Source organism: Doryrhamphus excisus, linkage group LG11 (assembly GCF_037039965.1).
Source record: "Doryrhamphus excisus strain RoL-2023G ecotype Guam linkage group LG11, RoL_Dexc_Guam_v1.1, whole genome shotgun sequence".
NCBI classification, from domain to species: domain Eukaryota; kingdom Metazoa; phylum Chordata; class Actinopteri; order Syngnathiformes; family Syngnathidae; genus Doryrhamphus; species Doryrhamphus excisus.
Genome location: NC_136367.1, coordinates 6,230,558 through 6,257,815, shown reverse-complemented (window position 1 = coordinate 6,257,815; position 27,258 = coordinate 6,230,558). Strand labels below are relative to the sequence as shown.

General features: G+C 44.2%; 3 protein-coding genes across 6 annotated transcripts; 2 read left to right on the top strand and 1 right to left on the bottom strand.

Annotated features, from left to right (window-relative positions):
* The first annotated feature begins 32 nt into the window (after positions 1–32).
* serpina10a (serpin peptidase inhibitor, clade A (alpha-1 antiproteinase, antitrypsin), member 10a) lies at positions 33–3,489 on the top strand. The gene is made up of 6 exons (XM_058073978.2): positions 33–178; positions 577–867; positions 930–1,220; positions 1,295–1,568; positions 1,630–1,777; positions 1,849–3,489. Exons 1-6 carry the CDS (start codon positions 160–162, stop codon positions 2,026–2,028), a joined length of 1,203 nt encoding a protein of 400 aa, XP_057929961.2. The 5' UTR covers positions 33–159; the 3' UTR covers positions 2,029–3,489.
* On the bottom strand, positions 3,102–13,583 carry ppp4r4 (protein phosphatase 4, regulatory subunit 4). Of its 2 annotated transcripts, none has more exons than XM_058073954.2 (25): positions 13,410–13,583; positions 10,563–10,636; positions 10,286–10,388; positions 10,047–10,194; positions 9,913–9,986; positions 9,728–9,834; positions 9,420–9,527; positions 9,197–9,318; positions 9,022–9,132; positions 8,786–8,925; positions 8,581–8,700; positions 8,393–8,470; positions 8,216–8,299; positions 7,954–8,139; positions 7,771–7,876; positions 7,455–7,602; positions 7,241–7,385; positions 6,259–6,297; positions 6,121–6,192; positions 5,982–6,045; positions 5,835–5,903; positions 5,667–5,757; positions 4,630–4,691; positions 4,127–4,556; positions 3,102–3,981 (listed from the first exon to the last, which is right to left on the bottom strand). In XM_058073954.2, exons 1-25 carry the CDS (start codon positions 13,506–13,508, stop codon positions 3,942–3,944), a joined length of 2,820 nt encoding a protein of 939 aa, XP_057929937.2. In that variant the 5' UTR covers positions 13,509–13,583; the 3' UTR covers positions 3,102–3,941. The 2 variants fall into 2 exon arrangements, with proteins under 2 accessions (XP_057929937.2, XP_078650700.1); XM_078794574.1 differs by having other exon boundaries at positions 7,771–7,873.
* LOC131129962 (ankyrin repeat and SOCS box protein 2-like) lies at positions 3,668–27,025 on the top strand. Of its 3 annotated transcripts, XM_078794575.1 has the most exons (12): positions 3,668–4,291; positions 4,448–4,516; positions 16,002–16,173; positions 16,363–16,635; positions 17,892–18,002; positions 18,076–18,245; positions 20,610–20,765; positions 20,849–21,094; positions 21,190–21,361; positions 21,451–22,030; positions 25,623–25,776; positions 25,852–27,025. In XM_078794575.1, the coding sequence occupies exons 4-12, from the start codon at positions 16,370–16,372 to the stop codon at positions 25,986–25,988; spliced, it is 1,992 nt and encodes a 663-aa protein (XP_078650701.1). In that variant the 5' UTR covers positions 3,668–4,291; positions 4,448–4,516; positions 16,002–16,173; positions 16,363–16,369; the 3' UTR covers positions 25,989–27,025. The 3 variants fall into 3 exon arrangements, with proteins under 3 accessions (XP_078650701.1, XP_078650702.1, XP_078650703.1); XM_078794576.1 differs by lacking the exons at positions 3,668–4,291; positions 4,448–4,516; positions 17,892–18,002 and having other exon boundaries at positions 16,002–16,635; XM_078794577.1 differs by lacking the exons at positions 3,668–4,291; positions 4,448–4,516; positions 16,002–16,173; positions 16,363–16,635 and having other exon boundaries at positions 16,738–17,960.
* Positions 27,026–27,258: the final 233 nt, after the last annotated feature.

The following is a 27,258-nucleotide window of genomic DNA, read 5'->3' as shown; positions in this document are numbered from 1 at the left end:
CATTATTGGGCAGGCGTAGACTTATATTTTGAAGAACCCGCAAGAGGAAACAGCTATTTCCAGTCTATTGTAGCTTTACGATGATAAGCAGTTCGTGAATATTCGAGGTGGAAGACGTCGTTTTTTTTCTGCTGGAAAACGTCGTCGTCATCGTTGGAGATGAAGAAGCTCCGAGGAGGTTTGTTGTTTATTTCGTTGTTGACTTCCGGTAGCTAGAGGACCGTTATTGGCCAGGCCGCCTGGCGAGGGATCGTTTCAAGTCGGTGTAGTTCGTGGATGTCGTAAACATGTCGTCTCTCTGCAGCTCATGTTGTTTGGTTTCGGGATGTATTGATCCAACTGTGACTAGTGTGGAAATGTTACATAATGACGTCACAATGCTGATCCCGAGTTAATGCTTCACGCAGCATATCGTAGCAATCTTCATTGGCGATGCAAATATTTCAGAAGTGACCACTGCTTTTTGTTAGAATGTCTCCAATTTATTGAGAAATTTGTGCTTTGATGCACATAAGTTATTAATTATTGAAATTATTGTTGTGTTTTGCTTGCCAAATTTTATTTGTTTTGTTCCAGCAATGATGCCCTCCATGCCTCTGACCTTGGTCATTATGCTCGGCCTCCTGGCTCCACTTCGCTGTCAGCCCGCCATTGATGCCCCTGTTCGGGACCTGATGAACAGGAACTCCGACTTCGCGACTCGACTGTACCGTGCATTTGCCAGCCGGACCGACAACAACGTGTTCCTGTCCACAGTCTCGGTATCGCATGGCCTGGCAGCGCTGCTCAGCGCCACGAGTGGATCGAGCCGGGATCAGCTCCAGCAGGTCCTCGGTCTGGCCGGAATGGATCTGCAGACCTTCCCAGGTGGGTCAGGTTCTCTTATTGGGTTTCCGTTGTGAGATTTAACACCCTCATCCTCCGTTCAGACCTGTTTCAGTCGATGACCACTGTCCTGCTGGGGGGCGGGGCCCTGAAACTGAAACAGGGTGTGGCCATTTTCCCCGACACCAGCATCCAGGTGTCCGCTTCATACCTGGACCTGGTTCAAGCCAAGTACGGTGGAACTGTTAAGAGCCTGACCTACGCAACGCCGCGGGAAGCTGCTGACACGATCAACAACTGGGCCCAGGAGCAGACCAGGGACCAGGTTCAGGATTTGGTGGCTGACCTAAACCCCCAGACGCAGCTGCTGCTCGCTACCGCCGCCCTCTACCAAGGTTTGAGCGCCAGGCCTCGCATGTGGTACCTCGGCTATCAGGACTCTTGTAACGCCTGTTGGTTTCTTTGTCAGGCCAGTTCAGCCAATCGTTCAATGCCAGCGTGACCCAGGATGAACGTTTCTACGTGGACAAGTATCACGTGGTCATGGTTCCCATGATGTTCAGGGTGGACAAGTACTTCCTGGCATACGATCGCTTGCTCAAAGTTGGCGTATTGAAGCTGCCGATGGTCGACGGGGCGGCCATGTTGGTTGTGCTTCCCGATGAAGACGTGGACATCACTGCAGTGGAAGAGGAAGTGACATCAGAAAAGATCCAGTCCTGGATCCGACAGCTGAAGAAGACGTGAGTCCTTGGTTCTCGTCCTTTTTGGGTGTTGTGTACTGTATTGCTGTTGTCCTCACAGGAAGTTGGAGGTGCAGTTGCCACGCTTCCTGTTGGAGAGTTCCTCCTCTCTGGGGGATGTCCTGCGGACTCTGGGGATGGTCCAGGTGTTTCAGGATGACGCCGACCTGAGCTCCATGGGCGCCGCTCAAGGCACCAAACTTTCGCAGGTGACGAAATCAAGCCCATCAGCCTGAAAAGGTTCCACATCCGGTCCTAACATGGCCTGGCTTGTCCGCAGGTGTTCCACAAAGCCGTCCTGTCAGTTGATGAGAGCGGCGATGGTGGAGGCGCTTCCGCCGTCTTTGCCACGCCGCCGCCTCGACTCACCATCAACAGACCCTTCCTTTTTGTTGTGTACCATCAGACCAGCGGCGGGGTGCTGCTGATGGGCCGCGTGCTCGATCCCACCAAGAAGTAAAAGCCTCAACTCTGCAATTTAAAGGCAACGCGTCTCCCACACGACCAAAAGCGTTCAGCCTTCGGGCTCTGCATGTTTCTTGGTCCCGGTCCAGATGCTACCCTGATTATGAACAAATACCCCGTCTTACTTTGGTTTGGTTTCTGTTTTAAGGAGCGAAGATGCACAAAAAGTTGAAGAAAAATTGGCCGATATCATATTATGAAGAAAAATAACGTCATTGTTGGGCTGCACGGCGTTTGAGTGGTTAGCACGCAGACCTCACAGCTTGGAGACCTGAGTTCAATCTATCCCTCGTTTTCTCTGGTACTCCGGTTTCCTCCCACATTCCAAAAACATGCTAGGTTAATTGGCCACTCCAAATTGTCCATAGGTATGAATGTGAGTGTGAATGGTTGTTTGTCTATATGTGCCCTGTGATTGGCTGCCCACCAGTCCAGGGTTACCCCACCTCTTGCCCGAAGACAGCTGGGATAGGCTCCAGCTCCCCCCGCAACTTTTGAGGATAAGCGGTAGAAAATGAATGAATGAATGAATAACGTCACTGTACTAGCATAAAGTTGACATTTTAAAGACATATTCATGAAGTCCTAATATACAACAAAGAAAAGAATGAGTTGTGAATAAAGTCAAAATATTATCATAAAGTCATAATTAGTGAAAAAAGGAAAATAAAAAGTGTAATTTTACGATAATAAAGTCATACATTCATTCATTTTCTACCACTTTTCCTCATGAGGGTCGCGGGGGGTGCTGGAGCCTATCCCAGCTGTCTTTGGGCGAGAGGCGGGGTACACCCTGGACTGGTGGCCAGCCAATCACAGGGCACATATAGACAAACAACCATTCACACTCACATTCATACCTATGGACAATTTGGAGTCGCCAATTAACCTAGCATGTTTTTGGAATGTGGGAGGAAACCGGAGTACCCGGAGAAAACCCACACATGCACGGGGAGAACGTGCAAACTCCACACAGAGATGGCCGAGGGTGGAATTGAACCCTGGTCTCCTAGCTGTGAGGTCTGTGCGCTAACCACTTGAACACCGTGCCGCCCTAAAGTCATACATGAAATGAGAAAAAAGACCAAACAGATATCATACTAATAGACTTTTCCACATACTGTATATCAGATGCATTTGGGGGGGGGATGTACCGTATGTAACGTATTACCATATTACCATATTACCATATTACCATATCTACATGTGTTGCTTTAGAAAAGGAGCGTAACCAGCTCGTAAGTTGGCTAACATCTGCAGTGACCACTTTATTAGGAACACACCATAATCAACCCCTTTGCATGAGTTGACCTTTGACCCGTTGTAACTGTTTGAATATTGTGCTTGTTGAGCGTGACGTTTGTCCACAGATCCCTTTCGACATTAACGGCAGTAACGCTGACCATGCTCATGTAAGTGAAAGTAACAGTAATATCAATATATCAATATCAAAGAAGGATGTACCGCTGTCAAGTCATTGCACTTTAATAAAATTGTGTCAAATCTAGCGTGAGTGAAGTTCCCTCAGCTTAAAAAGACAACAGCAAGCATTTTAGGTAGTTGGTGTGTTTTCCTTTACACAATTCAACAAATATATCTGGACGTCCAACAAAGTGGGCCAGCCGTGCGGCATGATAAAATCATAAAAATATTCTTTGAACACAATAGCAGCACGATAGTTTGTCACAGAATATCACAGAATAACCCAATTGTTCTCTGGACGATAAATAAAAGTCAAAATTGTACGCGTACAACAATTGGCACTCAAACCCGACCAGCACTGAAAACACTGAGATGTTTGCTTTTACCTGACCAATCAAAAGATGTTTTCATCCAAGCAATCAAAGTGGAGATGAACACACCCCCTTTTCCCTGACTCCTGATTGGATGAGGCTGATGTCAGTCCTGTCATCGGCCTCCCGATTGCACGTTGAAAGAGTTGGACTTCCTGTTGAGCCAAAACCAAACAAGGGGAGGACTTTACAACAAGCAAGTCAACACTTGTTGAAGTACACTGACGTTCCGTGAATGGTTCTATGGGACTTCCTTTTCATTCAACAAAGCTCTTATTGTGAAAGGTGGCAGCAACTCACATCAACAACTTCCTGGATTTGCTGACCTCCAGCGCAGTGCTGTGCTGGTCTATGGATTTACTGCGCTGGTACAATAAGCTGTTCCTGTGATCTCCAGGGTCTATCCTGGTGCTGCTGTCGTCTCTGTGGTCCAAAGCACTGGTCCTGGGTTTTCTTTGGCCTAAGGTATTTGTCCTTCTGTCCACGGCGTTTATTCTTTGGACCACGGTGATAGTTCTGGGTTCAATAGGACTGTTACCACGGTCTACGTTACTGGTTCTCTTATCCGTCCTGTAATTCCAGTGGTCCTTGTTAATGGTCTTGTCATCTCTCTGGTCTAAGGTGGTCGTGGTTTGGCCTTCTGAAGCAGACATGTCAGAGTTGCTGCAGATCAGCACCGGTCTATATGAGGTGGGTGGAGACTCGAAGTGGGTGGTTCTTGAGAAATCATCTGGTTTGGTGAAAGACAATGATGGTTATTGACTGATAAGATACTGAAGCAGGTCTGGAACTGAAGATGATACCTTTGCTGTGTAACATGGAGGAATTACGACTCCCGGAAGAACCACTTAAGTCTTTCCTGTTCCTAGAACACAGAATAGGATTAGTGCATAAAAGTAGATTTAAAGGTCCCTCAAAGACTCCAGAGGTCAGGTTGCCTTGACCCCAGGACCATCCTCCTTTTTCTTCTGTGGCTGAGAGCTGGTTCAAACCATTCACACCAGCTGTCTTCGGGCGAGAGGCGGGGTACACCCTGGACTGGTGGCCAACCAATCACAGGGCACATATAGACAAACAACCATTCACACTCACATTCATACCTATGGACAATTTGGAGTCGCTAATGAACCTAGCATGTTTTTGGAATGTGGGAGGAAACCGAAGTACCCGGAGAAAACCCACGCATGCACGGGGACAACATGCAAACTCCACACAGAGATGGCCAAGGGTGGGATTGAACCTGGGTCTCCGAGCTGTGAGGTCTGCGTGCTAACCACTCGACCCTGCTGTAAACATGAGAGTCAAATTTTGGACTTCATTCATTCATTCATTTTCTACTGCTTTTTCCTCACAAGGGTCGCGGGGGTGCTGGAGCCTATCCCAGTTGTCTCGGGGCGAGAGGCGGGGCACACCCCGGATTGGTCGCCAGCCAATCACAGGACAAAATTTTGGACTTTTCCCATCCAATTACATAATTGTCCGGAAACATTTAGGTCCGCCAGCAACAACGTCTGTGAAACGATGATTTATGGATTCAATATGATGTTCATTGGTTTCTGAATAGAGAGGAACCTCGGTTAGCATCCATCCTAGTTAGCATGTTTTTCATGGCAAGATTCAGTTTAAGTAGATTGTCTCATTAGCATACATGATTCGATTGGCTCACACTCCTGATCGGAGGCATAATCACTAAGACGTAATTCCACGACTACCCTGAAATGTGAAACTGTTGTTGGGTCAGTTTACAATTCCAGCCTTGAACTAAATCAGAACCAGAATTACAGCTCACTGCGGTGGAAACGGTTCGCTGGTTCTGAGAAGACAAACGAATGAGACTTACAGAGTTTGTTGCGATGCGTCAGGTTTGCAGACGGACGGTTGACTGCTGAGAGAACGACTCCGGGACAGTTTGACTCGACTCGTTTCCTTGCCTTCATCATGAGGGAACGTTCATTTGAAGTCGTATGTACGTGTGGTTCTAAAAGGTTCCGTTTGTGTTCAGTCTTACCGGATGAGGACATGGACAAGGAAAGTGACTTGGACTTGGTCGTAGACAGACTGGGATTTCGGTCGCTTCCTGTTGCATAAAAATAGATTTACCACCAAAGATGAACGAGTAAGAACGACTCGTTTGGCCAAAAATCAGTGTTCTCACGTCGCCTCTCTGACTGTTTGACCGAGTTAGATTTTGCTTCGCTCTGCTGGTGCTCCAGTTGCTCCTAGAACCATGAAAGATCATTTAACAAGACAGGAAGTAGATCAGCCTGACGGCGGCGTGGGACCTTCACGCTCACCATCTCCAGCAGCAGAGTCTCTTCTGTCTCTTTCTTCTGGTCCAACACATCATTGTCCTTCCTCCTCTGAAACTGCCGAGGCACAAGACGCAGCATGAGGAGACCTTCAGCTATTGAACTTTCAAATGTGCTGCTTACCGGTTCCGTGAGGTCCATTTTGTCCAGGTCCAACACAACCTGAAGAAGAGAGCAGGGAACTGGGTCATGCTCAGGTCCAAATTCTGTTTATTTTTAAAGCACCAAATGAGAACAGAAGCGACTCTTTTCATAAGCAGAAGCTTTCGGAGAACACCGTAAGTGCTGTGGTGTTCAGGATGGGGAGGACGGGGGTGGGGGGGTCCATTTAAGGTTCCCTGCTGTTAGTCACGATGTGCTTAATGATGTAAAAGGTGTGTTCTAAATAGATTAATGGCTCCGCAGAGTGGGCACACAGTCAGGACTTCGGGAAGACCTGGGTTCCAATCTCCGCTTGGAAATCTCTGTGTGGAGTTTGCATGTTCCCGTGGGTTTTCCACAGGGCCCCCGGTTTTCCTCCCACATTCCCAAAACATGCTACGTTAATTGGCGACTCCAAATTGTCCATAGGTATGAATGTGAGTGTGAATGGTTGTTTGTCTATATGTGCCCTGTGATTGGCTGCCCACCAGTCCAGGGTGTACCACGCCTCTCACCCAAAGACAGCTGGGATAGGCTCCAGCATATCCTAGACCCTAGCGAGGATAATTATAGGTTATCACATGGTCGTGTGCCAGGCTGATACTGACACTTGGGGGCATGATACCTGGCCTGATACCAGACAAACCATGTGATGATCTTATCATCACATACTATTTAATCATGAGCTTATTATTATAGACGGCAGCAAAACAAACGCTGCGTGTTCACGATTGTGCGCTGTTCTCTGATTGGTTGTTTCACGGGCACGATACCAGAGCCACGCGGGGCTGATACTGGACATGGTTAAACTCTATATTTTATCAGTATCACTGCCCTGGGCTTTGACACAGTATCATTTCGGCCTTTTCCCGTATCATTCATGGGCGCTTTCTAGGGTACAGGGCCAATTAATACTGTAGTATGTGATAAAGCGCCATAGAAGACGTACGGCTGGATGGCTCACCTTGTGAACGGCCATGACCACGTCTTTGTCCTTCTCTGTGCAGAGGAGCTTCTGGACGCAGAAGTCCAGCTGCAAAAACAGATGCTTGTCAGCCGGCAGGCGTAGCGATGCCCGCAACCTGGGCAGCATCTGACAGAGTTTGTACCTGGTGGAAAGCCAACGAAAGGAAAATCAATGTCATGCTGGTACGTGGGGATTTGCAGTGGTGGACTACCTGACGTTGGCCACAGGATCGTGGACCAGTTCCAGTGCTGGGATAAGGAAGTGTCGGTTGAAGTACTTCCTAGAAAAAATCTCATTGGCCTTTTCACAGACATCAAGAAACCGTAGACGATTCCAGTAACTCCGCCCCTGAGCCAGAGCTGAAGAAACACATTGAGTCCCTCTTGTGGTCACTTGGAATTTTCAACTCGACTTCTTTCAATGAGGGTAGGATGCTTATGGACCAAAAATCTGAAGTACTGCAGGTCACCCGCCATGTGGTATATACACCAATCCACAACCTGAGAAGAAAGCACCAGAGAACTGACCTTGGATCAGCCACTCCATCATCTTGCGGCGGTGTTCCTGCTTGCGGTTATAGCGAAGGAATGTGCAGAACATCCGAGCAGCCTCTCTCTGCACCGGCAACACCTTCTGCAACCACAGTGGACATCAGTCGTAACATCTGCTGTCCACCGCTTTACCGTGTGGAAGTGGTTGAGTCAGCTGACATTGCTAGTGAGGATGACAAAGATGCGAGCAGACAGACTCTGGTGCAGCGGCTCGCCGGGGAGAAGTTTAGCTAGAATGCCGTAACGCTGCAGCAGCTTCTCATGCAGCCTCCAGCGCAGAGAACCTCCAACCTTTTCCTCTGCCGACAGCAGAGCCGACAGCAGTTCAGAAGACTGGAAGGAACTCTGGAGGAACCCCACAACGCACTGAGAAATCTCCTTTTACATTCCAAACAGGAAATGCTCTTGTTAGTTTTCTGACCTTTTTGTCTTGCGTCAGTTTCTCTCCTCTGAACAGAACCACCTCCAGAGTTTCTTCCAAGTGATTCATCAGAGCATCCAACACCTCGACAACAAAAACAACAAGAGTAGAAATGAGAAAGAAGATCTATGTTGGGGAGCTTGGGAAAATTGTTTTATTAGTCCTGGGACCTCTGACCTCCAGAGCGTCGTCCTTCAACAGAATCATAAGCTCTTTGTGGACCAGAGGAACATTTGAATGAAGCAGCTTCACCACCTGACAGAAGGAAATAGTCCAAATATTATTTTGACACTTGAGCCTCGAGAAGAAACTTTGTTGGCCGCTCTTCTTGTTGTTCAGAGGATATGTCTTTCCGTAAATCTGACCTGATGAAAACTGGCGGCTGCGCTTCTCCGGACGCTGACTTCGGGATCACAACAAAGACTTGAAAACGACAGGTACAAGTCGGACAGGAAGTGGGTGGACTCGGCAAATGCCAACATGGTCTGAAGAGTCAAACGTTGCAGTCAGCGTCCCTCAGCTTGTGCTTAGTTTTTAATGTGTGGTGTGTTTATTGTCGTATCTTCTCACCGGCAGGTTGTAGCAGCAGTTACACCGAATCAGGGTTGTCTGGTCGTCAACATTTTCCGTTTTTTCGTTGTTGACGCCAACAACACAGAGTGACATGAACGTCTCCAATAAGTGGACCTTCTGCTCATCCGACAGACAACCTGAAAATGAGTTTTCAGGTTTTTCGGAGTTGTGGACTGGAGTTGTTCCGGACGCTGTGACATGACAGATCAGCGAGACACAGATTATATTCTCACCTGCAAGTTGACTGCAGATTTTCCCAAAATGGAACGACAAGGATGCCAAGATGCCGTCACCTGCCTGGAATACCGACATCACCAAGGGAACCACAATGCGGAGTCTGTTCTCTGAGGGGGAGGAGGAGGCAGGTATTAATTAGCATTCACTGTGCTTCGACTCCCTGTCACTCACCACTGTCGATCTTCTCCATCAGGTTGATGATGGCGTCCAACGCTGCGAGACGCACGCTGCTGTGCTCATCTCTCGCCAAGTCAACCAAGTCAGGCAGCAGCTCCCTGCTGGTCTCATCCACACTGGACTCGCCAACGAGACAAACATCATCATCAAGGTGTGTGCTTGATTTTTTTTTTTTGCTTCTTGGAATAATAATAATAATAAATGATAAAATATTGACCCCGACGCCATGGCGATGCTCTCCAACTGGCGGCACATGCATGCTCGAACCTCAAATTCCGGATCCTGACACAAAGAACGAGCCAATGGCATAAGCTCTTTCTTCACTCTGAAAGAAGAGAAGAAGCTTAAACAGACACAACACCTGTCACCCGTCCCCTGTGGACGCCCCTGTGGACCCCCAGGCCAAAAAACCAGGCTCAACCAAATGAGAGTGGAGAGCGTTAGTCATTGACTTGTCAACTCGATGTCCAGCACGTCACAGACTGAGGTTTACCAGCGTACTGCAACGTGATAGCTAATATTTACATGTGAGAATCCAGTTTACAGCAGACTTTGCCCAAAATGCGACAGTGGGCCAGACGAGCGTGAAGAGAATGAGAAGGTAGAGGTTGGAAGACGAGAGGTCTCAGCACCTGTTGAAATAAACCAAAAATACAAAAAAAACCATCAAACCATTGGAAGTAAGTCAATCTACTGGTCCATACTGGTACCTCCTGTTTGATTGTCTCCTTTGGTAGAACATCGATGGCACACAACAGAGTCTCCAGCCAGGCGTTGCTCACCACTGTCAAGAAAATCCAACATCAGAACCCAAAGGTGTCCTCACCTGCTTAGGGCTTTTTACCTGCATCTCGGTGGTTCAGGTGGAGCAGGACTGTCTTCAGGATCGAGTAGGTGTGGGTGTGGATCAGGACGATGTCGTCCTGCAGGACGGTCAGAAATGACACCGCAGCTGCCAGTTGGATTTCAGCTCCGGCTCCACTGAGGACCTCCTGAGTTGGGCGGGATAAAAGCTCACGTCCAACGTCCCGTCCCGTCTATCGTTACGGTGAAGGTGAAATAGATGCGATTCCACAAACGTACCCGAACCTTTGGTACAACCCAATGGAACGTCTCTGCTGGATTCTGACGGATCAGACTTGGCAGGTTCGCGATGACGCTCGCTCTCTGTACCTCCTGACCCGCACTAAAATATAGAAAACGCAGAAGAAATTAAGAAAGTTTTGGTTCTTTGGTTGACCCACGAGTGACAGGCAGTAGCATCCTTCAGTCCATTTTCTGGTGGTGGGTAGACATGGGGACACATGAGTGGCCTGGACTCATACCACTTATACTCTTGTGTTTTCACGTGGAATCTCACCTGAGCAGGTAGACAGCTCTGTCGATATCATTGAGGTCTTCATCCACCGTCAGCTGACTGATTTCCTCTGCGGTCTGACCAAAAAGAAGAACAAACTATGGAGTTGAGTTTTAGCTCTAGCAACGTTCTCAGGTGACCAGCAGTTTTCATTGGGAATCATTTTCATCACGTTTTTTTTTCCTTGACAAACAACCAAACGATAAATAGTCAATGTGAATACACTCAAACAATTACACACATTTACAGGAAGGATCCAATCAGGGCCACTGTCTTTGTGAGGTAGGGTTGCTAGAATTTTTCATTCATTCATTTTCTACCGCTTATCCTCACGAGGGTTGTGGGGGTGCTGGAGCCTATCCCAGCTGTCTTCGGGCGAGAGGCGGGGTACACCCTGGACTGGTGGCCAGCCAATGGCATGGCACATATAGACAAACAACCATTCACACTCACGTTCATAATTATTAGAGCCTTGTAGCATGACATAACACCCCTATAGTCACATTAACACTTTTATTAGCCAATATTCATTCATTCATTCATTCATTTTCTAGCGCTTATCCTCACGAGGGTCGTGGGGGTGCTGGAGCCTATCCCAGCTGTCTTCGGGCGAGAGGCGGGGTACACCCTGGACCTGGTGGCCAGCCAATCACAGGGCACATATAGACAAACAACCATTCACACTCACATTCATACCTATGGACAATTTGGAGTGGCCAATTAACCTAGCATGTTTTTGGAATGTGGGAGGAAACCGGAGTACCCGGAGAAAACTCACGCATGCACGGGGAGAACATGCAAACTCCACACAGAGATGGTCGAGGGTGGAATTGAACCCTGGTCTCCTAGCTAACCACTAGACCGCCGTGTCGCCCATAGAAGCAAAGCATAAAAGTATAAAAAATAAAACCAATTAAAATAAAAAAGAAGAAACTAAAAGACCATAGTTAGACCATACGACTAACTCCGAGTTAAAAGCCAGAGAATAAAAGTGGGTTTTAAGACGAGACTTAAAGCTTTAGATGTTCGGGGCCTTTTTTACTTGGGAGGGGTAAGTTCCATAGCTTGGGGCCAACCACAGAAAAGGCTCGGTCTCCCGTGGTCTTAAGTCTCGTCTTGGGCACCACAAGTTGGAGCTAATACTCGGACCGAAGTGACCGCGCTGGAAAGTAAATTTGGATGAGTTCCGAGATGTATTTGTTGTTTTTGGAATGTGGGAGGAAACCGGAGTACCCGGAGAAAACCCACACATGCACGGGGAGAACATGCAAACTCCACACATAGCTGCTCGAGGGTGGAATTGCTGCTGGAATTTCCACCACAAAAATGATATTCCATCCAAGGAGAAAGACAATATATATGCACACATTCCAGGTTTGATGCTATGGACGACACCACAGTCCAAACTAAGTCAACCATGTGGAGCATTATTACCCCTAAAACTAATTTGAGTGTGGAGTTTGCATGTTCTCCCCGTGCATGCTTGGGTTTTCGCCGGGTACTCCGGTTTCCTCCCACATTCCAAAAACATGCTAGGTTAATTGGCCACTCCAAATTGTCCATAGGTATGAATGTGAGTGTGAATGGTTGTTTGTCTATATGTGCCCTGTGATTGGCTGGCCACCAGTCCAGGGTGTACCCCGCCTCTCGCCAGCTGGCATAGGCTCCAGCAACCCCCACGACCCTCGTGAGGAAAAGCGGTAGAAAATGAATGAATAAATCTTCTTATGCTTATTAGGGAGAGGGTCGCAGGGGCAGCAGCCTAAGCAGAGAAGCCCAGGATTGTCCCGGCGGACCCCAAGGCGTTCCCAGGCCAGTTGAGAGACGTAGTCCTGGGTCTTCCCCAAAGTCTCCCACCGGTTAGACATGCCTATGGACCCCATGACAGCATGAGAGTCTACCTAAGGTTAAATTGGTGGGAAAAAGTCCATTCAGACAATCACAAAAAACAATAACAAAATCAAGATAGCGATCATCAGACCTCACAGCTAGGAGACCAGGGTTCAATTCCACCCTCGGCCATGTCTGTGTGGAGTTTGCATGTTCTCCCCGTGCATGCGTGGGTTTTCTCCGGGTACTCCGGTTTCCTCCCACATTCCAAAAACATGCTAGGTTAATTGGCCACTCCAAATTGTCCATAGGTATGAATGTGAGTGTGAATGGTTGTTTGTCTAAATGTGCCCTGTGATTGGCTGGCCACCAGTCCAGGGTGTACCCCGCCTCTCGCCTAGAGACAGCTGGGATAGGCTCCAGCACCCCCACAACCCTCGTGAGGATAAGCGGTAGAAAATGAATGAATGAATGAAGCTAGCGATCACGTGCTAGCAAGTCTGCTTCACATCCATTTGGTTTTTGCTTTGAACCTTTGTGTGCTCTGTGTGGAGTTGGCTTTACTATTGGGACTCTAGGGATTGATGGGTGAGCTGGAGCCTATCCCAGTCGACACCCACACTGATGTAGAGGGCCCAATGAAGCTTACGTGCATGTTTGTGTGTCGTTAAGGTACAACATACAAACTCCACAAACGTTCAAACCCAGATTTCAACCCAGAGCCGCCTGTGATATAAAACTGTTCTGCCGTGCTGTAATATTCATAAATATGAATAATCATCATAACAATAACCACGAAGAAGAATGAAAAAGAATGATGACATCAACAAGAACGCTGAGCCATAGTGCGTCACTCTGCGGGTCTCCCTCAACTTCCGGTGCGTGGGCCGCTCTTGCGCCCACACTTCACGTGACCACCATCCTCATCATCAGTCACATCGTGTTGACGCAAACTTAGCATGTTCCACCCGTGTAAGGCTACAAATGCGCTTTAAGGAGGAAGAAGGAAGAAGGAAATACCTTCACACTTCGGCGGTTTGGTCTCTCGATGAGCGCGAGCTCCTGCACGTGCACGTCCTCCAGCGGTCTGCTCACGAGTCCGGACTGGCAGGCCGTCATGGTTCCGACCGGAGACCAGCGACTTCGTGTGTGAACTGGTCTGAGCGGCTCTGAGTGTCGACCATCCCTGGAGCAACCGGGGGCGGGGGGGAGTGGGGGGGACGGGAGGGAGGGAGGGACGGATAGTCACCGTTTCCACGGAGATCCGTGCTCGACGTGACGTCACAATTTTTTTACGCTTCCATCCAGATCCACTTTGAGACTTTGTGGTGAAGCTGATGATGAAGATGACAGCCTGGGGGTGTGGGCGGGTGGGGGGGCGGTAGCGTGGAGTGGGCTCCAGTCTTGCAACTCCTTGGATTCACCTGGCAGCTTTTAACAGTATGTGACACAATGGTAATTGTAATTATATAATACTAGTCGTAGTAGTAGTAGTAATAATAATATTAATATGAATAATAATAATATGTCTTGTGGTTGACTATGGACTGGATTATGGACTGGTGATTATGAGGGATTATACAATACAATACAACAATACAATACAATATACGTATATATTGTTTATATTTTATAATATTAGATTTTATATTATATTATTAATATTATATTATATTATATATACACTAATTAGAAATTATTTATATATTAATATAATTATAATTATATATATTAATATAATATATATTATATAATATTATATTTTATAATTATACAATACAATAACATAATAATAATATATAATAATAATAACAACAACAACAATAATAATAATAATAAAGTCAAAATATAAAGAGTAATATGTAATGTTAGGATAAGTAATATCTTTTTAATAACAAAGTTAAAATACAGAAGAAAAAAATTCTCATCTTATGAGAAACAAACAAAACAGTAAATAAAGTTGTAATTTTTGGAAAATAAGGTTGCAAAAAATGTGAATAAAGTCCAAATATTCAGAGAAAAAGTAAGAAAAAAAGTTCTTTTTTTCGTAACTTTTAAGCATATCCACACGTGTTGCTTTACAAAAAAATCCAAGTGCCCCCTGCTTACTTTCATTTTCACTATGTGGCCCCTGGTGGAAAAGGTTTGGACGCTCCTGGTCTAAACATTCCAACCTGGTTCTGTCATAAGTGGAACAGAATAAGAACGGGGCTGTTATCTCAAAGACGTTTACTGCTTTTTAATGTGCCTCTCCTCACGTAATGCAGTGGAGCTTTCAGTACAGTGTGTGTCTGTATCTCAGCACATCTAAAAATAGCACTGGCCAAAGTCACAATTGTCTTCCGCCGATGACGAGCAAACAAAAGACAGAGGCACTTTCTTTTTTGTTTTTTTACATCCCTGGTACTACAGGTACTGATACACTGCAGGATTAGTTTTGTTATCATCCAGCTGTCCACGGTGTTGCTGCTGGTAAGTTCTTCCGAAGCTCATTTCCATGATTGCATTTCTTCTCCAGCGCCATTATTAACACGTGTGACAGTTAAGGGTCAGGAAGTTAAACTTGACATGATACGGACGGACATATAAAAGGCGCTGAATGGGCTGGCCCCCAATTACATCTCGGAACTCATCCAAATTTACTCTCCAGCGCGGTCACTTAGGTCTGAGGACCAGCTCCAACTTGTGGTGCCCAAGACGAGACTTAAGACCAGGGGAGACCGAGCCTTTTCTGTGGTTGGCCCCAAGCTATGGAACACTTTCCCTTCCCAAGTAAAAAAAGGCCCCCAACATCTAAAGCTTTAAGTCTCGTCTTAAAACCCACTTTTATTCTCTGACTTTTAACTCGGAGTTAGTCGTATGGTCTAACTATGGTCTTTTAGTTTCTTCTTTTTTATTTTAATTGGTTTTTATCTTATATACTTTTATTGCTTTGCTTCTATGGGCGGCACGGCGGTCTAGTGGTTAGCGCGCAGACCTCACAGCTAGGAAACCAAGGTTCAATGTTTATCTATATGTGCCCTGTGATTGGCTGGCCACCAGTCCAGGGTGTACCCCCCACGACCCTCGTGAGGATAAGCGGTAGAAAATGAACGAATGGATGAATGAATATTGGGTAATAAAAGTGTTAATGTAACTATAGGGGTGTTATGTCATGGCTACAGGGCTCTAATAATTATGAATGTGAGTGTGAATGGTTGTTTGTCTATATGTGCCCTGTGATTGGCTGGCCACCAGTCCAGGGTGTACCCCGCCTCTCGGTCAAAGACAGCTGGGATAGGCTCCAGCACCCCCTGCGAAAAGCGGTAGAAAATGAATGAATGCTTTGCTTCTTGTTTTTAATATTTTAATGTCTGTTTTACAATTTTATTTCTTATTTGATCTTTTAGTTTGGGATTAAATTCAATTTGTACCTTTTATTTATTGTATTTTATTTTTACTTTTTATTTTACTAGTCTGTGCAGCACTTTGGAAACTCCGTTTATAAAATGTGCTATATAAATAAAGTGGATTGGATAAAAAAAATAATAGTATATTTTATTAGCTGTATAATTCCCTTTCATCCAAATGTGACAAAAGCAAATTGATGGTCAACTATTGTTGTTTTGCAAGCTGAACTAATGTGAGTGGCCGGGCAGCGTAAAGGTCACATGGTACTAGAGCCCCTGCTGTAAGATGAGAGGCAGCTGCCTGCAGGTCAGCGTCCTAAAATAAGAGTGGTCCCTTGTGTAGACGTCCAAACGTGTGGCAGCGGACCGCCTGAAAGGGATTGTTGCACAACTTGGTGAGAACTTTTCTCCTTTTTTTTGTTTGAGAAGATTTTTCAATGCTAATCTTTCAGATGACTTTTTAGTGGAGGCAAAACAAGCTGCAGACTTACTGAAAACAATGACTAGTCTTTGGAACTTGCATGATCTCTATCTGACACACAAAACGTGTTTTCCGTCATGTGATATGAAAACTGTTGTCTCAGTGCCGTCATGGCGGCAGATGGCGTCCCTCGCCCGGCCACGCTGGACGATTACTCCCTGTACGGCAACCTGAGTGACGACGAGCTGCTGCAGCTGGCCATCGAGCGCAGTCTGGCCGATGTCCATGCTGACTTCGCCCTGGACACGCCCCCTAACCCGCCGCTTCCTGACCCAAAGACCAACAAGGCGAGCGACAGCTGCCAAATTTCACCTGTGCAGAAAACCGCTCCCCACTACAGCTCGCCAAACCCTCCCAGTCAAAAGCCTCCTGATGCGTACGTATGCCATCGCTACTGTAGCTGCCTTTATTTGTACCACAAGGGGACAAGTCCCACATGTTGCTTGCTCATCGGTTCATGCGCTCATTGATTGGACAAGGAAGGTCTGCAAAGACCATAGTGGGCCATGAGACCTTCTCTCAGGTCCAGCACCCGCGTGGAATGGATACAGTCCACCATCTTGTACTGGAAAGTCTTTCCAGACGTTTGCAAGCCGCTTCAGCTGTGAAGCGAAGAACTTGTCACGATATTTTTGCCCGGCCTTACCCTTCATCTAATCCAGGGGTCTCAAACTCAATTTACCTGGGGGCCACTGGAGCTAGGGTCTGGGCAAGGCTGGGCCGCATCAGGTTTTCCAAAAAAAACAAAACACAGTTATTAAAAACAGAAAAATATACAAACTTTTTCAGTGCTTTGGTTCCAATTTTCTGATAAAATATCTTACTTTTTATTTTTCTGCACAAAATAAGATGAAAAATAAATAAACAAATCAAGAATAAAGAAAATCAATCAATCAGTAATAAATAAATATAATAATAATAATAAAACGGCAAATAATAAAAACTTAAGAAACCACATATAGTTGGTGGGTAGACAAATGATTTTTTTCAGATTAAAATGAACAAAGCATTATTAGAGCCCTGTAGACATGACAAAACACGACTATAGTCACATTTATACTCTTTTTATTTACAACATATTGCGCAACTGCAGGGTCTTGAGACACATGCTAACTCGCAAACTAGAGAGCTAGCGACCTAAACGGTAGCCTTCAAGTTATTTCCTTTAAACTTAAATAGCCAAAAACTTACCACTTCCACACGGATAGGGAGGAAAACTATTAACAGTTATTTAACCTTTAACATGAACATTAATCAAACCTTGGTGTCCTCCCGGTGGAGCTGGAGGAGGTGGCCGGGGATCGGGAAGTCTGGGCTTCCCTACTAAGACTGCTGCCCCCGCGACCCGGACCCGGATAAGTGGAGGAAAATGGATGGATGGATGGATGGATGGATTAATCAAACGTAATAATTTTTTCTGGGTACATGATACCATACAGCATCCATTTCAAACTTGCGCGGGCCGCACTAACATTAAACTTTAATATCAAGGCGGGGGCCTCAAATTAGTGTCCTGCGGGCCACATTTGGCCCACGGGCCGCGTGTTTGAGACCCCTAGTCTAATCATTTACTCAGAGATCCCAGATCTCTGCTCTGATTGGCTGTTATTCTGGTGTGTGAGTGTGTTGCAGGAAGACCTTTGATGGGACTGTCGGTTGTTTCATGACCGGTTCTGGGAAGAAGATGCTGGCTTATCGAAGGTGTGACGGCACCGTGGTCCACATCGCTCCAGAACCTCAGGAGTACATTTGCGGCCGCACTGGTGACACTTGAGGTCAGACGGAACACTTGCATCTCATGGCTGTTTTTGGGCAGGGAGGAAGAACCTTTGTTTCAAGCCATCCGGGTCGGTGACGTGGGCCGAGTGAAAGTTCTCATCACGTGTCCTGGAAGCAACCTGATGCTCCCCAGCAAACCAGGCTGGATGGCCATCCATCAGGCTGCGTTGTTCGACCAGGAGGCCTGTCTGAGAATCCTCTTGTCGGGTAAATAGCTATAAATATCGATAATTATTTCCCCATGTGCAACATGAAATAGTCATTAAAAATATTATCATATTATTATTATATTTTTACATTATATATATAATAATAATAATTATATATTATATATTATATTTATATATATTATTATTATTATAAATAAACTATTATAAATTATAAACTAATTTATAAAATAGTAACTATTACAAACTATTATAAATATAAACTATTATAAATAGTAAATATTATATTATTATTATATTTTTATATTATATATATTATTATCATATATTATATTTATATAGATATTATAAATATTATATTATTATAAATAAACTGTTATAAATAGTATTATTATTATTGTTATTGTGATTATGAATATGATTATGATTATTATATTATATTATATTATATTATATTATATTATATTATATTATATTATATTATATTATATTATATTATATTATATTATATTATATTATATTATATTATATTATATTATATTATTATATTTATATTATTATATTATTATTATTATTATTATAAATAAACTATTATAAATAGTAACTATTATAAACTATTATAAATTCTAAACTATTATAAATAGTATATATTATATTATTATTATATTTTTATATTATATATTCATTCATTCATTTTCTACCGCTTTTTCCTCACGATATTATTATTATATATTATATTTATATATATTATTATATTATTATAAATAAACTCTTATAAATAGTATTATTATTATTATTGTTATTGTTATTATTATTATTACCACATAAACACCGTTGATTAGCGCTACGGATTTACAGGTACCGGGTATCTGTACTGTATCAGTTCAATTGTGAAAGGTACCCATCCCTATACAGCAGGGGTGCTCACACTTTTTCAGCATGCGAGCTACTTTTAAAATGATCTACCCACTACAAAAATGCAAAACATCTATTTATTTTCAAATGTATTGAGGATTATTTGTACGTACAATGTATGTTGATGTACCTTACATAACCAAATGAGCCAATATTGCAAAACACACATAATTAACTATTAACATTTTTTGTAATTACCTGAGTTTACTTTGATGACTTGCACTGAATTCAATCAACCAGGGATGCATAGTCCGGACAGTAGCTGCTGATAGCCAGGTTAGCCAGGCAAACGCACTTTGAAAAAGACATTGTGAAAAAAAGTCCACCTCCCATTCCGTATGGAAGTGATATGTTTTTGCCTTTTTACTTGGTCCAGCTCCTTCATTCATTTTAGTGACCATAAACTTTAGCGGGGGCTTAAAATCTGACGCAATTCGCCGACTAGCTTAGCACTTTGCATCGTTCTTTACGCATGAGCGGTGACCTAAAGGTCAAAATTCAGTTGTCATCTGATTGAGTTGTCCTGTATGTCAATCAAGTAACGGGGATGGATGATAGGCTGACATCGTAAGTTCTGCTGCACTTAGAGACGTTGTTTGATTTGATTGGTCACCCGAAGGGCAACATTCAGTTGTCATCTGAATGGCTGCCCTGTATATCAATCAAGTGATGGCATTGATGCTAGGATGATATTTTTTTAATGTCACGCCGCGATCGACCAGCGATCGACCAGTACCACCTCCGCGATCGACCGGTAGATCACGATCGACTTAATGAGCACCCCTGCTATACAGTATATATGTAGTGTATATATACAGTACTACACAGCAGTATATACTACAGCTCTTTATTTACGACACTGAGGAAGCATCCCGACCGGATGTTCGAGCCACCTCATCGGGCTCCTCTCAATGCCGAGGAGCAACATCTTGACCTTGACTCGACCTTTGTTGTCTTTACTTGAGACTTGACTCAGGACTTGGGATTACAAACCTTGCAAACACTAGCTTTCTCTGCAATAATAATAATAATAATAAGCTAGGAGACAGCTAGGAGATCAGGGTTCAATTCCACCCTCGGCCATCTCTGTGTGGAGTTTGCATGTTCTCCTCGTGCATGCGTGGGTTTTCTCCGGGTACTCCGGTTTCCTCCCACATTCCAAAAACATGCTAGGTTAATTGGTGACTCCAAATTGTCCATAGGTATGAATGTGAGTGTGAATGGTTGTTTGTTTATATGTGCTATATACGTATATGCTGGCGACCAGTCCAGGGTGTACCCCGCCTCTCGCCCGAAGACAGTTGGGATAGGCTCCAGCACCCCCACGGCCCTCGTGAGGAAAAAGTGGTTGAAAATGAATGAATGAATGAATAATAATCTAACTGTTAACATAGCAAAGAAAAACATGATGTCATGTTTTCTGCATTGAGATTCTTTTTTTTTTTTTTTTGCTGTCATGACCAACCGGTGACTACGTTGGCGTTCTCAGCCCAGCGGGGGATGGTCAACAAACGCACAGACCGTGGTGAAACTGCCCTGCTGGTCGCCGTAGGCAGGGAGCATTATCAATGTGCTCAATTTCTCCTGGAGAACGGAGCTGATCCCGACATGCCCAACCAGGACCAGGAGACTCCACTGTATAAAGGTAGCAGCACCGCGTAGCATCCCGAAGGCGATGAGTGACTGGAATAGTTTTTGGTGATTCTGTCTTCTGATTCTGACTTGCAGCCTGCGAAAAGAATAACCCTGCACTGGTGGCGTTGCTGCTCAATCACGGCGCAGCGATCAACACTCAATGTTTTCAGGGCTGGACGGCCCTCCAGGAGGCCGCCTGCCGCAACAACGTGGAGATCTGCCAGATGCTTCTGAAGGGAGGAGCCAAACACAGTCTGAGTAATATTTATGGGATCACACCTTTGTTCACGGCTGCTCAGAGCGGGCAAGTGGACACGCTGCGCCTCCTGGTCAAACACGGTGAGTCAAATTCTCACGTTGAACCTCGAAAGGATCAGGAGGAAGTGAAGAACCACTTGGGAACAGCAGTCATCCCGTTTCCTGCTGATTTTCAGGTGCAGACATTAACAGTCAAGCTTCCGATGGAGCGACGGCGCTTTATGAAGCTTCTAAAAACGTACATGAGGAAATTGTGAAGTTCCTTCTTTCCCAGAAAGCAGATGCGAACAAAGCGGGAAAAACCGGACTGCTGCCACTTCACATCGCCACGCAGAAGGGAAGTGACTGGTAGGAGCTTTTATCGTTTTTCATCATCGTGCGTTTGAATGCCCAAATGGGCATCCCGACAGTGAAAAACGTTCTGTTTTCCTTTCCAGCATCGTGTCCTTGTTGATCCCGGCAACCAGCAAGGCGAGAGTCCGCCGCTGTGGGATCAGTCCGCTTCACGTAGCCGCCGAGTACAATCGTGACGACGTCTTAGAGTCATTGATCCAGGCTGGTTTTGATGTCAATGCTCAGCTGTGCGAGCAGCGTTCCAATTTGTATGAGGACCGACGTAGCACGGCACTCTACTTTGCCGTCATCAACAACAACATTGACAACGTTCGCTTACTCCTGGAATCTGGCGCTGATCCAAACCTGGATGTGTTCAGGCCGCTCATGGTGGCGGCGAGGCAGGGCTGCGTAGAGACGGTCACGCTGCTGGTGGAATACGGCGCTGACGTCAATGCCTGCATCCCCACCCATCCCACCACCTTCCCGGCCATTTACATGTTCTCCATGAAGTATCTTCCCATGTTCAAATATCTACTGGACAACGGAGGCCACGCCCTCTCCTGTTTCCAGTGTGTGTACGGGGCCGGACCGCACCCGCCGCTCCAAACCACCAGGTCTCACAGAGGTCACCTGGACAGCCCTGCGAGAGGACCCCCAGACAACCTCGGGCGAGGCGTTCAGGTGCTCAGAGTGGGGAAAACAGATCATCCCTCATTTTCTGTCATACTACTACTAACTAAACTACTAACTACTAAATACTTCATTCACAAACAAATTCACATAATTCACAAACTTGCTGATATAGTTCATCTTCAAACAGCTAAAATAATGCATAAGGCTAAAAATAACCAATTACCTGAATGACCTCATCCAATACTTCTTCCCTGAGAAATATGATCTCAGGGAAGAAGTACATTTGAAACACTTCTATGCTAGGACTACGTTATGCTAGCCATAGCATTTCAGTATGTGGAATCAAACTATGGAATGGATTGAGTAAGGAAATCAAACAATGCACAACGATGAGCCAATTCAAGAAACAATACAAGCAGTTGATGTTTGCTAAATACAAGGATGAAGAGTCTTGAACCAGTCATGATGTGCTATATATATCACTATATTGACACTTACTATGGTACCCATTATGTTATTATATGATCATATCACCACTATCAACTTCGGTACGTGACAACAAAAATAAAATAAACAATAATACAAATAAAATAATTTAAATTTAATTAATTTTAAATTAATTGTATTCTTTTTATTAAATTAAAATTAATTTAAAACAAGTAAAATAAAATAAAAAAGAACTTAAATTATATTAGGAAAGCAGGAAGTGAACAAATGTAACAGTTAGTGATTGTAAAAGTACCAGATGGAGGGGTAGGATTTAATAAGCTTTGCTTCTTCCTACTCCTTTTGGACATGTGGAATGATACGATAAGGTGTTGTGAAGCAATTCCCGGTCCAAACTCTTTACAGACACAGGCCTGCTGACCTCCACTGAGGATGTAGTCGAACAGTGGAAGGAATACTTTGACGACTTTCTCGACTCCACTGACATAGCTTTCATAGAGGAAGCAGAGTCAGAAGATACTATGCGAACAGTTCCATCACCGGGACTGAGGTATCTGGGGTAGTCAAAATGCTCCTCAGTGGCAACGCTCCAGAGGTGGACGAGTTTTTCCCTGAATTTCTTCAGGCTCCGGGTGTTGAGGGACTGTCTTGGTTGACACATCTCGTGTTACATTGCGTGTAAGTCGGGAACGGCACCTCCTGATTGGCAGACTGGGATGGTGGTCCCCCATTTCGGGTGACCGGAAAGTGTGTTCCAACTACAGGGAGGTGACAATCCCTGAAAAAGGGGGTTAATGGTAGCTTATGCTTGCCCCCCATCTGTGAACTGCCGCTTGGTCATGTGATTGAAACCCAGCAATTGGGTAATAGGAGTGTAAAGGTGACTACGGGGTGTTATTTCTGGTCTAGAGGCCTCTAATCCTGTTAAATCTCGTATTTAGAACGTTCTAAACAGATTTTCTATGGTTTAACTTGAAAAATATTCCACTAATTAAACAGGAACGCTACTTTGCCAAAGGGATATACAGTGAAGAAAATAAGTATTTGAACACCCTGCTATTTTGCTATTTCTCCCACTTAGAAATCATGGAGGGGTCTGAAATTTTCATCGTAGGTGCATGTCCACTGTGAGAGAGATAAACTAAAAAGAAAAATCCAGAAATCACAATGCATGATTTTTTAACAATTTATTTGTGTGATACAGCTGCTAATAAGTATTTGAACACCTGAGAAAATGAATGTTAATATTTGGTACAGTAGCCTTTGTTTGCTATTACAGAGGTCAAACGTTTCCTGTAGTTTTTCACCAGGTTTGCACACACTGCAGGAGGGATCTTGGCCCACTCCTCCACACAGATCTTCTCTAGATCAGTCAGGTTTCTGGGCTGTCGCTGAGAAACACGGAGTTTGAGCTCCCTCCAAAGATTTTCGATTGGGTTCAGGTCTGGAGACTGGCTGGGCCATGCTAGAACCTTGATATGCTTCTTACGGAGCCACTCCTTGGTTTTCCTGGCTGTGTGCTTCGGGTCGTTGTCGTGTTGGAAGACCCAGCCACGACCCATCTTCAATGCTCTGACAGAGGGAAGGAGGTTGTTCCCCAAAATCTCACAATACACGGCCCCAGTCATCCTCTCTTTAATGCAGTGCACTCGTCCTGTCCCATGTGCAGAAAAACACCCCCAAAGCATGATGCTACCACCCCCATGCTTCACAGTAGGGATGGTGTTCTTCGGATTGTACTCTTCATTCTTCTTCCTCCAAACACGCTTATTGGAATTATGACCAAAAAGTTCTATTTTGGTCTCATCTGACCATAAAACTTTCTCCCATGACTCCTCTGTATCATCCAAATGGTCATATGCAAACTTAAGACGGGCCTTGACATGTGCTGGTTTAAGCAGGGGAACCTTTCGTGCCATGCATGATTTCACATCATGACGTCTTAGTGTATTACCTACAGTAACCTTGGAAACGGTGGTCCCAGCTCTTTTCAGGTCATTGACCAAGTCCTGTCGTGTAGTTCTGGGCTGATTCCTCACCTTTCTTAGAATCATTGAGACCCCACGAGGTGATATCTTGCATGGGGCTCCACTCCGATTGAGATTGACCGTCATGTTTAGCTTCTTCCATTTTCTAATGATAGCTCCAACAGTGGACCTTTTTTCACCAAGCTGCTTGGTAATTGCTCCGTAGCCCTTTCCAGCCTTGTGGAGGTGTACAATTTTGTCTCTGGTGTCTTTGGACAGCTCTTTGGTCTTCGCCATGTTACAAGTTAAAGTCTTACTGATTGTATGGGGTGGACAGGTGTCTTTATGCAGCTAACGACCTCAAACAGGTGCATCTGATTCAGGATGATACATGGAGTGCAGGTGGACTTCTAATGGGCAGACTAACAGGTCTTTCAGGGTCAGAATTCTAGATGATACACAGGTGTTCAAATACTTATTTGCAGCTGTATCACACAAATAAATTGTTAAAAAATCATGCATTGTGATTTCTGGATTTTTCTTTTTAGTTTATCTCTCTCACAGTGGACATGCACCTACGATGAAAATTTCAGACCCCTCCATGATTTCTAAGTGGGAGAAATAGCAAAATAGCAGGGTGTTCAAATACTTATTTTCTTCACTGTATTATATATAAGGGTTATATTGAGAATAGGTCAAAGTCATTGTATGTATGGGTCATTGTATGGTCACATCACCTCGTACTTCAGTAAGAGGTACATTATTTAAAAAAACAAACAAACCTTAAACTGTATTATGGAAAGCAGGAAGTGAACAAATGTAACAGTTACTGATTGTAAAAGTACCAGATGGAGGGGTAGGATTTAATAAGCTTTGCTTCTTCCTACTCCTTTTGGACATGTGGAACTGATTGATTGTAAAAGTAAACTGTATTATGGAAAGCAGGAAGTGAACAAATGTAACAGTTCTGATTGTAAAAGTACCAGATGGAGGGGTAGGATTTAATAAGCTTTGCTTCTTCCTACTCCTTTTGGACATGTGGAACTGGGAACTGCTTATGGGATGCATTAAATTGGAATCTGATGCATGTTCAAATGAAATTAAACCATTACCATTACCATTACCATTACCATTACCATTACCATTACCATTACCATTACCATTACCATTACCATTACCATTACCATTACCATTACCATTACCATATATTTGTGCTTGATCCACAGTTCTGCGAAATGATTTCCGCCCCCAGCATCAGTCGGTGGGCGGGGCCAATCATTGACGTGCTGTTAGACTACGTGGGTCATGTGACCCTCTGCTCTCGACTAATGGAACACTTGGACAGTTTTGAAGATTGGAGCATCATTAAGGACAAAGCAGGTGTGTGTCAACGTAACGTAACTCCGGTAAATAAAAGACGACAATCGAAAGAAATCATTTCGTGCTACTTTGCAGCCGTGCCACGGTCACTGCTGCAGTTGTGTCGGATGCAGATTGTACAGCTGGTTGGATGGCGGCGGCTGAAGAGGTTACCGCTTCCTGGAGGTCTGATCCGTTTCCTGCGACACCAGGAAGGTTACGGTGGCGTCTGAAGAATTGCATGCAACGACTTGATGGGGTTTTCACAGCAGAACTAAAACGCAAACGTGAGTGGAGCACGGAGTATGTTTTAATGTTTGAACGGGTTGCAGTTGCACGGTTGCCACTCTATCAATGCCGCCGTGTGAAAGCATGGCAGAAACTGCCAGTGGTTACGTTGCTGCTAGCTGCTAAGCAGTGTAGGGAATAACCGAATAACCACGTTCAAAATATTCTTTTTTTTCGAATTCATAAGTCTTTTAAACGTTACAACGCAGCCGAACGTTAAATATGATGGCTTGTCACGTGCTGACTGCTTGCACTACGTTAGTGCTTTATTGATGACTAGATTACACAAGATTTTTGTCTTACCTTTTTTTGACTGCATGAATACAAGAATTTCCCCACTTTGGAACAAAAAAAGCATATTTGAATTCACCATCAGTGATGATGATGTTGATGATGTCCTTTCTTTCTGTTAGACGTCTACAGGAAATGATTTCCTCAAAGTAAACACATTCCTGCTCAAACACAAACTTCCTGTTGATGAAACTCAATGTGTTCCTGTAGATCAGTGGTTCTCAACTGGTTTGGCTGCAGGACCCACCAGCCCCCCTTAGTGGCAAGTGCCCCCCCCCCACACACACTCAAACTTCTAAAATATCTTATATTTAAAGCAGGGCTGTTCAAAGTACATACTACAGATAGGATTCAACAAGAAAAGATATCGGCGGATATCTGCAGCTGTGTGCCAGACAGGATATGCATGAATGTATAGTAGACATTCAAAAAAAATAAAAAAAAACGGACCGGGATATAACTTTCCCACTTTTGGACAGATTTAATAGAGATACACCATTAAATTTACACAAGTACACACAATCTACACTGCAAAACCGCTGCTCAAGCTCTGCAACCATTCTGTCCATTGGACAGTAATAATTTTTAATTTTTAATTTTTAATTTTTAATTTTTAATTTTTAATTTTTAATTTTTAATTTTTAATTTTTAATTTTTAATTTTTAATTTTTAATTTTTTAATTTTTAATTTTTAATTTTTAATTTTTAATTTTTAATTTTTAATTTTTAATTTTTAATTTTTAATTTTTAATTTTTAATTTTTTTCATTTTTATTATATTATTAATTAGCCTATTCTTCTTCTGATTATTACTACTACTACTGTTAGTAGTAGTAGGCTAGTATTAGCCTGCTTTTGCCCTATTATATGAAATTTATCAGAGATTTTTTTTGTAAAAAAAAATCAATTAAAAAATATCAAATTA

Bases quoted from the DNA above. Each gene is read 5' to 3' on its own strand.
- serpina10a (XM_058073978.2), top strand. The intron at 1,569-1,629 runs GTGAGTCCTTGG...TTGTCCTCACAG, and splicing joins ATCCGACAGCTGAAGAAGAC to GAAGTTGGAGGTGCAGTTGC. The intron at 1,778-1,848 runs GTGACGAAATCA...GCTTGTCCGCAG, and splicing joins AAGGCACCAAACTTTCGCAG to GTGTTCCACAAAGCCGTCCT.
- ppp4r4 (XM_058073954.2), bottom strand. From the start codon at position 13,508: ATGACGGCCTGCCAGTCCGGACTCGTGAGCAGACCGCTGGAGGACGTG. The intron at 10,195-10,285 runs GTACGTTTGTGG...CGCCCAACTCAG, and splicing joins GGGTTGTACCAAAGGTTCGG to GAGGTCCTCAGTGGAGCCGG. The intron at 8,300-8,392 runs GTCAGAGGTCCC...TTTGTTGTCGAG, and splicing joins TGAAGGACGACGCTCTGGAG to GTGTTGGATGCTCTGATGAA.
- LOC131129962 (XM_078794575.1), top strand. From the start codon at position 16,370: ATGGCGGCAGATGGCGTCCCTCGCCCGGCCACGCTGGACGATTACTCC. The intron at 22,031-25,622 runs GTGCTCAGAGTG...CTTGATCCACAG, and splicing joins ACCTCGGGCGAGGCGTTCAG to TTCTGCGAAATGATTTCCGC. The intron at 25,777-25,851 runs GTGTGTGTCAAC...GCTACTTTGCAG, and splicing joins CATCATTAAGGACAAAGCAG to CCGTGCCACGGTCACTGCTG.